Source organism: Cervus elaphus, chromosome 12, assembly GCF_910594005.1.
Source record: "Cervus elaphus chromosome 12, mCerEla1.1, whole genome shotgun sequence".
Lineage (NCBI taxonomy): Eukaryota > Metazoa > Chordata > Mammalia > Artiodactyla > Cervidae > Cervus > Cervus elaphus.
This window is the reverse complement of record NC_057826.1, coordinates 15389756-15402335: the sequence shown is the minus strand read 5'-3', so window position 1 is coordinate 15402335 and position 12580 is coordinate 15389756. Positions and strand designations below refer to the sequence as shown.

Sequence of the window (12580 nt, the reverse complement as noted above, 5' to 3'; positions counted from 1 at the left end):
GCCAGCCAGCGCGGAGTCAGCAGTTGGCCCGAGCCCATTTCCCAGATGGGTGAGGGGAGGGTTTTTTGTTTTTTTTTTCCTCCGCCTTCGTTCCTTCTCTCAGCCTAAGTTTCTAGGTCTTTTCTCACCAAAAGTTTCGGGAGGGCAAACCACAATGCCCCTTCTTTTCACCCCACTGCCCACTCACCCCCCCCCCCCACCCCGCTCCGACACGGGATAATCTCCTAATTGGTCGCTTTCCAGGGAGTCGGTGCTGCTCCCCGCCACCCCATCCCACTTCGCCCCAGCCTTCCTGACCCTGGATCCTGGGACATTAACGGAAAGGACGTTCTCTGCATCCCCAGGGCTGTGGTTGATCAGCTTAAGTTGAGGAAGTGGAGACACAGCAGACCTGTTTAAGAGGCTTCACAGCTTCTGAGTGGTCGAGGTGATATTTAACATGGGCTCTCTGATTTGGGAAGACATTATTTTTATTTGCATAAGAAATGAGGGATCCTAGGTGTAAAAAGCTTAAAGTAACTTGCGTCTGAATTACTTTTAGGTCATATAATCAGGGGGAGTCAACCCTGCGATTTGGACACAGGAAGTCTGTTGCCAGCATCTATGCACTAAATGTGCTGTGCTTAGTCGCCCAGTCTTTTCCAACTCCTTGTGACCCTGTGGACTGTAGCCCACCAGGCTCCTCTGTCCATGGGGATTCTCCAGGCAAGAGTACTGGAGTGGGCTGCCATGCCCTCCTCCAGTGCACTTAAATATTATGCTCTATTTCCTCTGGAATTCTGCTACTATTTGAAAAATATTTTTGACACCTGCTATAATGCCAGGCACTGTTCTAGGCTCTGTGGAGGCAGCAGTGAACAAAACAAACCGAATCATTCCCTTAAGGACTTTACATTCTAGAAGTGGAGGTAGGACCATGGGGAAGGCAATAAGTGAATTAAAATATGTAAATAATATGGTGTGATAAAAGGTAAGTGCCATGGTGGAAAATAAACCGGAGAAGACAAAGTGCCCAGGTTGAGGGGATGTTGCAATTTAAAATCAGAGAAGGCCTTACTGAGACTTTTAAGTAAATACTTGCAAAATGAGGGGGAAAATTATTAAAGTTATATCCTTTTGGATACCACCTCTACCAATCAGAGTCTACAGGTAAGGGCTCTGCCACATGTATTTTTAACAAACTTCACAGGTGATTCAGGTGCTCGGCAAGGTTTGGAAGCCACTATTCCAGGGCTTCTTTCTGCCCAGAGTGAGCACCTTTTGCTTTCAGGAACTTGGGGAAGAAGTGGGAATGAAGGTTTGGAAACTGGTGGTGGTAGTGTGGCTATAAAAAGTGGAAAGAAAATAGAAATGGACGTGGTATTGCTAAAAGAGCTCTCTAAAATGGAATCAGAAGGCCATTAAGGCAGTATGAATTATGCGAGACTCAGCCTGGGTAAAACCTAACCTTTGTCCACTCGCTGTCCTAATGAAGGCATCCAGAAGCTCTGCCAGAAATTGAAGATACTTATCAGATCCCTATCTTATAATAACTTGTGGCAGCCTGTCTACTTATCAGCTGTTTTTTGGTCGCTCAGTTTTGTCCACCTCTTTGCGACCCCATGGACTGCAGCACGCCAGGCTTCCCTGTCCTTCACTGTGTCCTGGAGCTTGCTCAAACTCATGTCCATTGAGTCGGTGATGCCATCCAACCATCTCAACCTCTGTTGGCCCCTTTTCCTCCTGCCCTCAGTCTTTCCCAGCATCAGGGTCTTTTCCAATGAATCGGTTCTTTGCGTCAGACTCTTACTGTAAAACAACTTTTGATTCCTTAAGGACAAATATTTCCTTTCTTGCATCAGAGAACACCCTCGTGGCCTTTGCCTTTGTAATCTCCTTGCCCTTCCTCTTTCCTTGGAACCCTCTTGATTTTACCAGAATCTGTGTCTCCCAAATTGCAATTTTTCAGACCCCCACCCCCTCAATAAAGCTCTTTATTCTTTGCAGCCTCCATATTGATTACTGTTTGACAGCAATCACAAGAAATGGGAAAATCCTAAAATTAATCCCTTCTTCCTCATCTGGCACCAAGGAAGAAGGGAACAAGGGCTTCGCTGGAGCCTGTATTTCATGCATCTTAGATCTTTGGCAGTGTATGTTTATTCAGGTTAAAATCTAACAGGGTATTACTGAGAATCAGAACTCGTGAGTAAAAGGTTTTAGGGGTAATCTCGAAGAGTCGCTACAAGGGAGGAAGCTGAGAAAGTTCTGCCGGGCTACACCGGTAGGTATCAGCCGAGCTAGGGTGAGGTTTCAACTCTTCTGACATCCAGACAGTACTGTTGTTGTCACAGGCATTCTAACACATAGCCCTACCCAGTAAACGTGTGGATAAATGGTTGGACCTAATCATTTATTAGGGATCGAAGAAATCCTACATTCCAGTTTTAGGGTTGGTAATCCCTCTTACATGTCTTTGCTTTTGAGAAGCCATCTAAAGCCTTACCCCTAGGATGATGCTGGGGACACTTCACTTTCAGGGCCATGAACTCAAGCTCTGGGGCCCCAGCTGGGAGTCTGCAGTACCAAGGATTGGTCAGTGTTATTGACATAGAGAACCTTACATGTAGAATCAATGAAGACTCAAGTTGATAGTCCCATTAAGCTGGGAATTTGGGGGCCATCTTCCTCTACTTGCCCACGAGACTGGCTGGCACCCGGTAATACACGCTAGAGAAAAACACCAGTAAGACCAGCTGTCAGAAAAGTGCGTGGCTCTGCTGCTTAATACTCAGGTGATTTTCCTCAAGGTACTGTTCTGCACCTCACTGTCTTCAATTGTTGGATAGAAATACTACTTTTGCTCACTTCATGGGGGGCTTGGAGTGGTTATTTGTACTTTTGAAAGTTATATTTGATGTGTTGGTTCAACTGCTCTTTCAACTTCTTGAAGGCAGAAATTAGGTATATTGCACTTTTCATCATAAACCGTTTATTAGCACCTGACCCTCAGGGTGTCCATCCAATGGAGACAGTATAACTTATCTTGTCTCCTACAAAGTTGTTATGCATTTTCCATGCGCTAATAACTGTGAAGTTCCTCTGTACATTGACAAGAGCTATACACATGAAAACGATGAGAATAATTACTACTATTTATAGTAGTGCTTTACACTTTACAACTTATCTATCTGAACAGAGCTACACGTGTTCATTAGAAGGCTGATGCTGAAGCTGAAACTCCAGTACTTTGGCCACCTCATGCGGAGAGTTGACTCATTGGAGAAGACCCTGATGCTGGGAAGGATTGGGGGCAGGAGGAGAAGGGGACGACAGAGGATGAGATGTCTGGGTGGCATCACCGACTCGATGGACATGAGTTTGAGTAAACTCTGGGAGTTGGTGATGGACAGGGAGGCCTGGCGTGCTGCAGTCCACGGCATTGCAGAGTAGGACACGACTGAGTAACTGAACGAACACAGGTAGGCAGTTTCTAAAGACTAAAATTTTTCACTGTCCCACAGGAGCACCCTCATCAGGATTTAATGTGTGGAGATTCCTTCCAAATGTCAGAAAAGGTAGGTTTAGGAAAGATTTGGTTTAAATTTTAGGATGGCACACACACTCCAGGAAACAATGAAGCGGACCCTTTAAGTCCTGGGGTGAAAGGGCGGAGCCGTCGTCAGGGACGCGACTGAGTGTCTGGGTTTCCAGGAAGTTACGTCAGGCAGCCGCGGAGATGGAGGACTTGCTGGACCTAGACGAGGAGCGGCGTCGCGGCCCGGCCACCTCCGTGAGGACCGACTCGGGGCGGGGATCGGGGCCAAGAATTAGCGGGTGGGGAGGGGCGACCCCGCCGGCCCTGGCTTCCCTGAGCCGCCTCGGACCAGCCTGTCCCTGGCGCCAAAAGCCAGCGGGCTCTGAGCCTCTCGGGGGTGAGGCCGGCGAGGAGGCGGCTTCCCTCGCCCCGCCCCTGGGGCAGCGGGGAGCTCCGCTGCTGGCCTAGGGTTTGCTTTCTTTAAAATTCTCAAAGACAGGAAAACAGATCCTGCCCCTGCCGGCCTGTGAGAACGGTGGGAAATTTCCCAGCTTCTCTCCGCTCTCTGGAGCTCCAACTTGCCAACTTCCCTAGGATGGACAGATAGATCTGAGAGTGATTGGAGGGCCCCTGGCGAGGGTCACACTTGCACTCACGCTAGAGCTTTTTCCCTTGGTCATGTCATTCCAGGAGTTGATGTAAAATCCGTACTGTTTTAAGCGTGGAAGGAGGGAAAGGAGTTAGGGAGGGCCTTTCTTTCCACTCATCCCAAGGGGAGGTGGGCGTTACCTCAGTTTTATAGAGCGAGGGAGTGGCTGGGGGCGAGGTGGGGAACCCAGAGGTCAGAGGGAGTATAAAGCTGTTACATGGGTTAAAGAAAGTTAACTTCTCGGAAACTCGATTTCCTTGTCTTTAGAGTGGAGATTTATGTCTCCTTCAAGGAGATGAAGATGAAATGAGATGTGCCTGGAAAGCATTTAATACAGTAACTGGCATATGCTGAGTTATTAGAAGAGGTTAGCGGCTGTGGCTTCTGAGGTCGTGATTTACCCAAGGTTATAGCCCGGTGTGGGGAAGATACCCTGGAGGAGGGCATGGCAACCCACTCCAGAATTCTTGCCTGGAGAATCCCATGGACAAAGGAGCCTGAAGGGTTACAGTCTATAGGGTCACAAAGAGTCCGACACAACTGAAGCGGCTTAGCACATTTATATAAATGACTGAGCTAGATTCAAGGCCCAAGTTCAGTGTGTATGTGTGTGTGTGTGTGTGTGTGTGTGTGTGTGTGTCTTAACTTCATCACGGCCTCACCAAGCCTTTTTACATCTAAAATTACTGAAGATCACAGTCACTAAAAGATTGGCCCACAAGTCTTTAGTTTCTGCTGTGGAATCTCTCCATGTCTTGAAGTGCCCTAGTAACATCAGATAGCCTCCACATTGCTAGAGAGGAGATATGAGGAATGGGAGCAAATTGTTCCAGAAAGAAGCAGGTTGCTTGACTGACCAAGGAGAATATTATGTCATCAGGCCTTTCTTGATATGTGTACTTTTTTAGTACCGGGAGAAAATGAGTGTAGTTATTCATTTATTCTTTCAACAAATATTTACTGAGCTCCTTTTGTGTATCAGGCATTGATTGTCCTAGGTGCTAGAAATATAACAGTGGAAAAAAAACTAAGCCCCTGCCCTCATGGGGCTTATGTTTCAGTGGAGGAAGATGGGCAATAAAGAGACCATACATTTAAAATATATAAAACCAGGTAGTAATGTAGTTTCTCTACCAGTCAATCCTGTGGATTTATACAGGGTCTTCCAAAAGTTTAAAACCTTAAAATCCTTGACAAATACACTAGAGAAACCATCTGTAAACAGTAGAGACAAGATCCTTGGAGTTTTGTTTGAGCATAATCACTCCATGTAATAGGCCATATTCAGATACCCAATGTTATCATACATGGAAAAGGGCAGCCACAGGTGAAGGAATAGAATTGTCTGCCTTGGGAAGAAAATGAGCTGCTTATTGTCTGAAATATTGTTTCTGTCATTCCTGAATTCTAAATGATTGATTAGAATTTCGTATGTAAACACTACATAAGGGTTTTTATGCAGCTCTCATGTAACTTCTCTCAATTTATTGTCACACTTGGTTCTTAGAACATCTTAAAACTGAAATTCCAGCAGGGCACAGAAAAAGCCTTCAGAATTTGAAGGCAGAAGATTTTGCTCTTACGTTTATTTGCCACTTTATTGCTTTCCTGGGTTTCAATTACATCATTTGTAAAATGGCCTCAGTCCCAGTCCCTATTATTGTGAAATCAAATGAAGCTACATCAGATGAGATCTAAAAATGCTTACAGTAATGCTGTTTTTTTTTTTTTTAAGAGCAAAAAAGAAAAATATAAACATTTCAACGCCCTCCAGTCTGCCCAAATAATGTTTGTGTGTACTGGGAGGTATTAGAGACACAGATGGAGCCCTCCACCCTAGGAGGGCTTTGGGAAACACCTGCAAATGGTTCCTTTGATGACTCAAAATTTGAAGTGTTCTGATTTCCAAAGCTGATGTCTCAAAAAATTCTTGTAAGAGCTTTCCTTTAATGTCTGTAAGTGCAAATCCAATTAGCATATACGTCAAAGGAAATGCTATCTCTATTTCTCTGGTTTCAGTTTCCATGGAATTTCTTCCCCCACCAAATGCCTTTTTGATAACTATTTTCATGCCAAGCTGCAGCTTTGAAATTAGGCCCTCCTGAAATCCCACGTCAGTACATAGGAGCCTTGACCATACTCTGCCTGAGCTGTGGCATGAGCTCCCTGTCCATTCTAGAGGAAGTTCTAGCTGCATTTCTTTGGGTAGAATAGGTGTATGGCCATTAAAAGAAAACATTGTGATCAATGCATGAATTTTTTATCCTACCATATAGAACTGACTTTGGGCACTTTGAAGGGTTTGGAGCGTTTTCTAAGTGATCAACACATGGGTTTCCTGCCCTACCATATATAACTGACTTTGGGCACTTTTGTTTGAAGGGTTTGGAGCATTTTCTAAGTATACTCGAGTTGCTCAAATCCCATCCACCCCATGTCATCAGAAATCCAGTCCTTGCTTACCTTGGCAGAATTGTCTTCCTCATAGTGGCTCAAAGACGTTTGAGTCAGCAGCACCCCTCATCTCTCCTTACAGGGGGCCAAGATGGGGCGCCGAGCTCAACAGGAGTCCGCCCAAGCCGAGAATCATCTCAGTGGCAAGAATTCCTCTTCGACTCTGACTGCAGAGGTGGGTGTTAAAAAATTCTGAAAAAGCTTTCAGCTCTTAACAGTTGGTGATTACTCAATGAGCAAGGATTTGGCCTTACATATTATTATTATTATTTTCTTTTTCTTTAATGTCAGCCTTCCTCCTATCTTGATTTGGGAATTCCCTTCCCCAGCCTTTGTCCTATTAGCAAGAAATGAAAGAGTAACTTTTTTCTTTTGATGCCAGAGTAGTTTCTCTGCATTGCTTTATATTCCCAGTGAAGAAGTTTTGTACGTTAACTGAAGCAAGGGACTGGGAGCTTTCAAAATCCAGCCAAAATCCGAGTTTTTATTCCTGCCAGATAAAAGCCAGTGAGGCATGCTGGTGACGTAAAGTTGAATTACACAACTGGACGTTTTGTTCTCAGTGGTGACCTGCGCTTTCTACAGTTTTCAGGCGGGAAGGGAACCCGGACTGGTACTGGCCTTTCTTTCTTGGAAGCTTTTCCAAGTGGCCTGGAATCGTGGGAATTTATCCAGCTTCTCCAGGGAGGGTGGGTAATCTTGATGAGCAATGCTTTTGATGCCAGAGCACTATTTTTGGCAGTTTACTCAGGACTTCTTTTCACCCTCCTCTGCCCTGTTTGAAGAAACTTCTGCCCTTTTCTAGAGCTGGCTTCAGGGTAATTCTCACTGTCAGCTTTTCCTCACTTCTCCAGGCTGACTTAGGGCTCATACTGCTCAATTGCCATAGTACCTGTTAGACAACTCCTCACATTAGGCACTCATTTTCTGTTTATGTGTCTGGCCCACTAGAGAGTGAGTTTCTGAACAACAGGCAACATGGCTCCTAGTTGCCCAGCTCATTAGCCTACAGCGGGTTTATGAGGGCAGCTCTGCTGGGAGGCTTGATGGACAGCTAGGTACCTGAGCACAGCATGCCGGGGATAGGACAGACCCACTTGACTTACATATCACATAAGTAGGAACATCCTTCACTTTCATCAGAAATAAGTTCTCTGCCATGCTTTCAAGCACTCCACATGGGCCTTTCAGTTTCTCTTCTATTTTCTCACTGATTATAGACATATGGGTACAGAGAAGCAGTTTCCCTCTCAGATAACAATCGTTGATTGTTGCTGTTTAGTTGCTAGATTGTGGCCAACTCTTTGCAGTCCCATGGACTGTAGCCCACCGGGCTTTTCTGTCCATGGGATTTTCCAGACAAGTGGGTTACCATTTCCTTCTCCAAGGGATCTTCTCAACCCAGGGATTGAATCTGCCTCTCCTGCATTGGCAGGCAGATTCTTTACCACTGAGCCACGCAGGCGACCCCAGATAACAGCCATGCCAACACAGGAAAACTGGGGGCCGACCCTTGGCCTCACAGTCTGAAGTCAGTAGGGGGAGGTTGGGGAGGGACTGTGGAGGCCACATGTAACCACTGCCTGGAGTAACCACTACCTGGTCAGAGCCACTGATGTCCAGAGGTCCTGTACTGCCAGCTCTTCTGATTTTCCGAGAGACTCTGGCAGTCTAAAATTTTATGTAAAAGCAACACATTTTTAGACATCAGTGACTAACTATAAAAATTAAATCACTGTATGGGCTATATTAGGCCTGAGGGTTGTCAGTTTGTGACTTTGACCATAGTGCCTCCTTTATAGAGCTTATTGGTTTGGCCAGAAGGTTCATTCGGACTTTTCCATATGAGCACATGGAAAAACTCAAACTTTTTGGCCAACCCAAAGTATTGTATTCTAAATTGTTTATGTTCTTGGCTCCCTCAGAAGATGTTCCCTTTTGGAAGGCGAGGGGTGTTTAAAAAAAACTATTTTTTTTTTTTTGGCCATGCTGCATTGGCATGCGGGATTTTAGTTCCCGGACCAGGGATCAAACCTATGCCCGCTGCAGTAGAGTCACAGAGTCCAGTCACCACTGGACCACCAGGGAAGTCCGCATCCCCTTTGCTTATCACAGTGCCTGGCACAGAGCAGGAATGCAGAGGGTGAGGGGGGTAGAGTTCATAGTATGTGATGAGGGCCCTTGGAAGCTGAAGAAGAGTGTTACAGGGTTGGGGTGGCAGATAGTGGCACATTGGAGGCATAGTGAAAGGGGTGTAATGGAGGGGAGACAGTGAAAGAAGAGATACCAGACCCAACCCTGGATCTTAAGGAGCTTGAACTGCAGTGGTGTATGTCTGTGAAGAGAAGATGCGCCAGCCAGTGACCAGGGTAATGGAAGTCTGCTCTTGGCCTTTGGCCACTTTACCCTGTGGGCCAGGGAAGATCCATCCCACCCCCAGATCATTAATTCATTTATTTAACAAGTATTTATTGACACTTACTGTGTGCCAGGCACCCGTTTTCGGGGCTTGGCATATTTCAGTAAACAAGAGACAAATCCCATACGGTAATGGAACTTACATTCACATGATCACTGGCAGTCACGAAGGCTAATTACAAACCTACCCCATTGTGAAGGAGGTTATAGCCACCTTAAGTGGCGAGGTGAGTGAGCCCAAGATGGGCCGAGATGTCCTGATGGCCTTGAAGTCCTTTGTGGCCCCCACCCCAGATCAGCTTCCAGGCTGGGGTCACTAGGCAGGTTTACCCACCTTCCCTTCCCCTTAGCTCAAGTGAGAGTCAGGGCTGTGAGCACCTAACTCCAGAATAATGCACCTATCAACATGTCAGCCTTTTTGGAATACCTACTTATTTCCACCGAGCCATGTACCCTTTTTTTTTTTTTAAAAAAAAAACAAAAAAAAAAACAACTCTGGGCCTTAGTATTTTTTCTGGGAGAACATGATGAAAAGTCATTCTGTTCTTCACCTACCTGGTGCCTCTGACAGCAAAATGCCAGTAAGAATTCCAGGATTCCTTCTCTCCCTGAGTTAATTGAGGTTTAAAGCAGTGTGGGCAGCCTCCCTCAGGCCAGATGCACACTGTACTGTGTGGGACTTTTTGACTGATTCTTTCTAAAATTAGATTTCCAAGACTTGTGTGTGTGCCCATTTACATTCCAGTTCTGAATGTATTACTTGATATATTTATTTTTGTCCTCTCACTGAGTATATTCTAGGATGAAGCTATTCATGAAAACATAAATATGGTACCTGGGGGCTGTCAGACATACTGCAATTACTTTAAAAAAAATTTATTTTATTTTTGACTGCACTGGGTCTTTGTTGCTGCACAGGGGCATTCTCAAGTTGTAGCAAGCAGGGGGCTACTCTCTGGTTGTAGTATTCGGGCTTCTCATTGCAGTGGCTTCTCCTGTTGCAGAGCACGGTCTCTGGAGCATTCGGGCTTCAGTAGTTGTGACATGTAGGCTCAGTAGTTGTGATCCCTGCACTTAGTTGCCCGGTGGCATGTGGAATCTTCCTGGAGCAGGGATTGAATTCCTGTCCCCTGCGTTAGCAGGCAGATTCTTAACCACTGGACCACCAGGGAAGTCCTGGAGTTACTTTAGAGTCATGCAGGAATTAGTTCAAACAAATGATGATTTTTTTACTTTATTAATTTTTCAAAATATTATTTATTTATTTACTGCCCCTGGTCTTAGCTGCAACCCATGTGAGATCTTTTAGTTATGGCAAGCAAACTTTTAGTTGGGGCATGCAGGCTGTAGTTCCCTGTCCAGGGCTCACATTGGGAGTGTGGAGTCTTAGACACGGGGCCATCAGAGGAATCCCAGATGATGACTTTAAAGTGAGGCGGCAGGCGGGGAACTCATAGAGGAAGTCTGGCAGCAGTCTGCTGAAATAGAACGCAGGCTTGGCATCAGAAAGACCAGGGTTTGAGCCTGGACTCTGCTAATTCCCTGGATCTTGAACAAATCCACTAATCTCTCTAATCCTCCGTTTCATTATCTGTCAAACAGTGGTAACAACACCACCAGGTTGATGTGAGGGTTAAGTGAGATATGCGTTTAAAAGCACTTTAATAAACTGAAAGGCACAGAACAAACGTTCATTCATTCAGTGAGTGGTGAACAAGGATATTTGGACGGAGCTTTGCTCTTGTTATTGAAGGGCTACAGAGAAGGAGGATGTGAGCCTGGTCTCTTAGAACTGATTTGGAAGTCTTTCCAAGGGTTGCTACTCATTTATCCACAGGCTGACGAATAATGATTTGAAGCAGGTTTTTTGCTTTCCGGATGCAGCGGGCATTCCTCCTGAAGGGTGGACAAGGACACAGGCCTCAGGGTCGGACAGCCATGGGCTGAAATCCTACCTCTGCCACAGGTTAGCTCAAAGGCTCAGCAAGTTTCTTAACCTTTTCAAACCTCAGTTTCCTCATTGGTAAATTGTTGTTGTTCATTCGCCAAGTTGTGTCTGACTCTTTCTGACCTCATGGACTATAGCATACCAGGTTTCTCTGTCCTTCACCATCTCCCAGAGATTGCTTAAACTCATGTCCATAGAGTCGGTGATGGCATACAACCATCTCATCCTCTGCCGCCCTTTTTTCCTCCTGTCTTCAACCTTTCCCGGAATCAGGGTTTTTTCCAATGAGTTGACTCTTTGCATCAGCTGCAGCATCAGTCCTTCCAATGAATATTCAGGGTTAATTTCCTTTAGTATTGACTGGTTTGATCTGCTTGCTGTGCATGGGACTCTCAAGAGTCTTCTCCAGCACAATTTCAAAGCATCAATTCTTTGGCACTCAGCCTTCTTTATGGCCCAACTCTCACATCTGTACATTATTGGAAAAATCATATCTTTGACTATACAGACCTTTGTCAGCAAAGTGATATCTCTACTTTGTAATATGCTCTCTAGGTTTGTCATAGCTTTTCTTCCAAGGAGCAAGCGTCTTTTAATTTTGTGGCTGCAGTCACCATCCCCAGTGATTTTGGAGCCCAAGAAAATAAAATCTGTCACTGCTTCCACTTTCGGCCCTTCTATTTGCCATGAAGTGATGGGACTGGATGCCATGATCTTAGATTTTTGAATGTTGAGTTTTAAGCCACCTTTTTTTACTCTCCTCTTTTACCCTCATCAAGAGGCTCTTTAGTTCCTTTTCACTTTCTGCCATTAGGGTGATATCATCTGCATATCTGAGATTGTTGATATTTCTCCCGGCAGTCTTGATTCCAGCTTGTGATTTATCCAGCCTGTCATTTCACATGATGTATTCTGCATATAAGTTAAATAATCAGGGTGACAGTATACAGCCTTGGCATACTCCTTTCCCAATTTTGAACCAGTTTGTTGTTCCACGTCCAGTTATAACTATTGCTTCTTGACCTGCAAACAGGTTTCTCAGGAGGCAGGTAAGGTGGTCTGGTATTCCCATCTCTTTAAGAATTTTCCAAAGTTTATTGTGATCCACGCAGTCAAGGGCTTTATTGTAGTCAATGAAACAAGAGACTCCCATATTCTTGCCTGGAGAATCTTGTGGACAGAGGAGCCTATTGGGCTGCTGTCCATAGGGTCACACAGTCAGACACGTCTGAAGCAACTTAACATGTATGCAGGCATTGGAGAAGGAAATGGCAACCCACCCCAGTGTTCTTGCCTGGAGAGTCCCAGGGATGGAGGAGCCTGGTGGGCTGCCGTCTATGGGGTCGCACAGAGTCAGACACAAGTGAAGCGACTTAGCAGCAGCAGCAGCAGCATGAAGCAAGAGAAAACTCTCTTTGGAATTCTCTTGATTGTTCTGTGATCCAACAGATGTTGGCAATTTGATCTCTGGTTCCTCTGCCTTTTCCTCTTCCTCTGGAGAAGGAAATGGCAGCCCACTACAGCACTCTTGCCTGGAAAATCCCATGGATGGAGGAGCCTGGTAGGCTACAGTCCATGGGGTCACAAAGAGTCA

General features: G+C 45.5%; 2 protein-coding genes across 2 annotated transcripts in view; one reads left to right on the top strand and one right to left on the bottom strand.

Annotated features, from left to right (window-relative positions):
- The window catches only part of TGFB3 (transforming growth factor beta 3), a 32283-nt gene extending 25538 nt beyond the window's left edge, over positions 1 to 6745 (bottom strand). Inside the window, exon 1 of the mRNA XM_043920833.1 lies at positions 6630 to 6745. The gene's annotated coding sequence lies outside the window, so the exon portion shown is untranslated. The remainder of the gene's footprint in view (positions 1 to 6629) is intronic.
- Positions 3629 to 12580, top strand: part of IFT43 (intraflagellar transport 43) — a 108034-nt gene continuing 99082 nt past the window's right edge. Inside the window, exons 1-2 of the mRNA XM_043920841.1 lie at positions 3629 to 3772; positions 6703 to 6795. Coding sequence (XP_043776776.1) covers positions 3719 to 3772; positions 6703 to 6795 — 147 coding nt within the window. The 5' untranslated portion in view covers positions 3629 to 3718. The remainder of the gene's footprint in view (positions 3773 to 6702; positions 6796 to 12580) is intronic.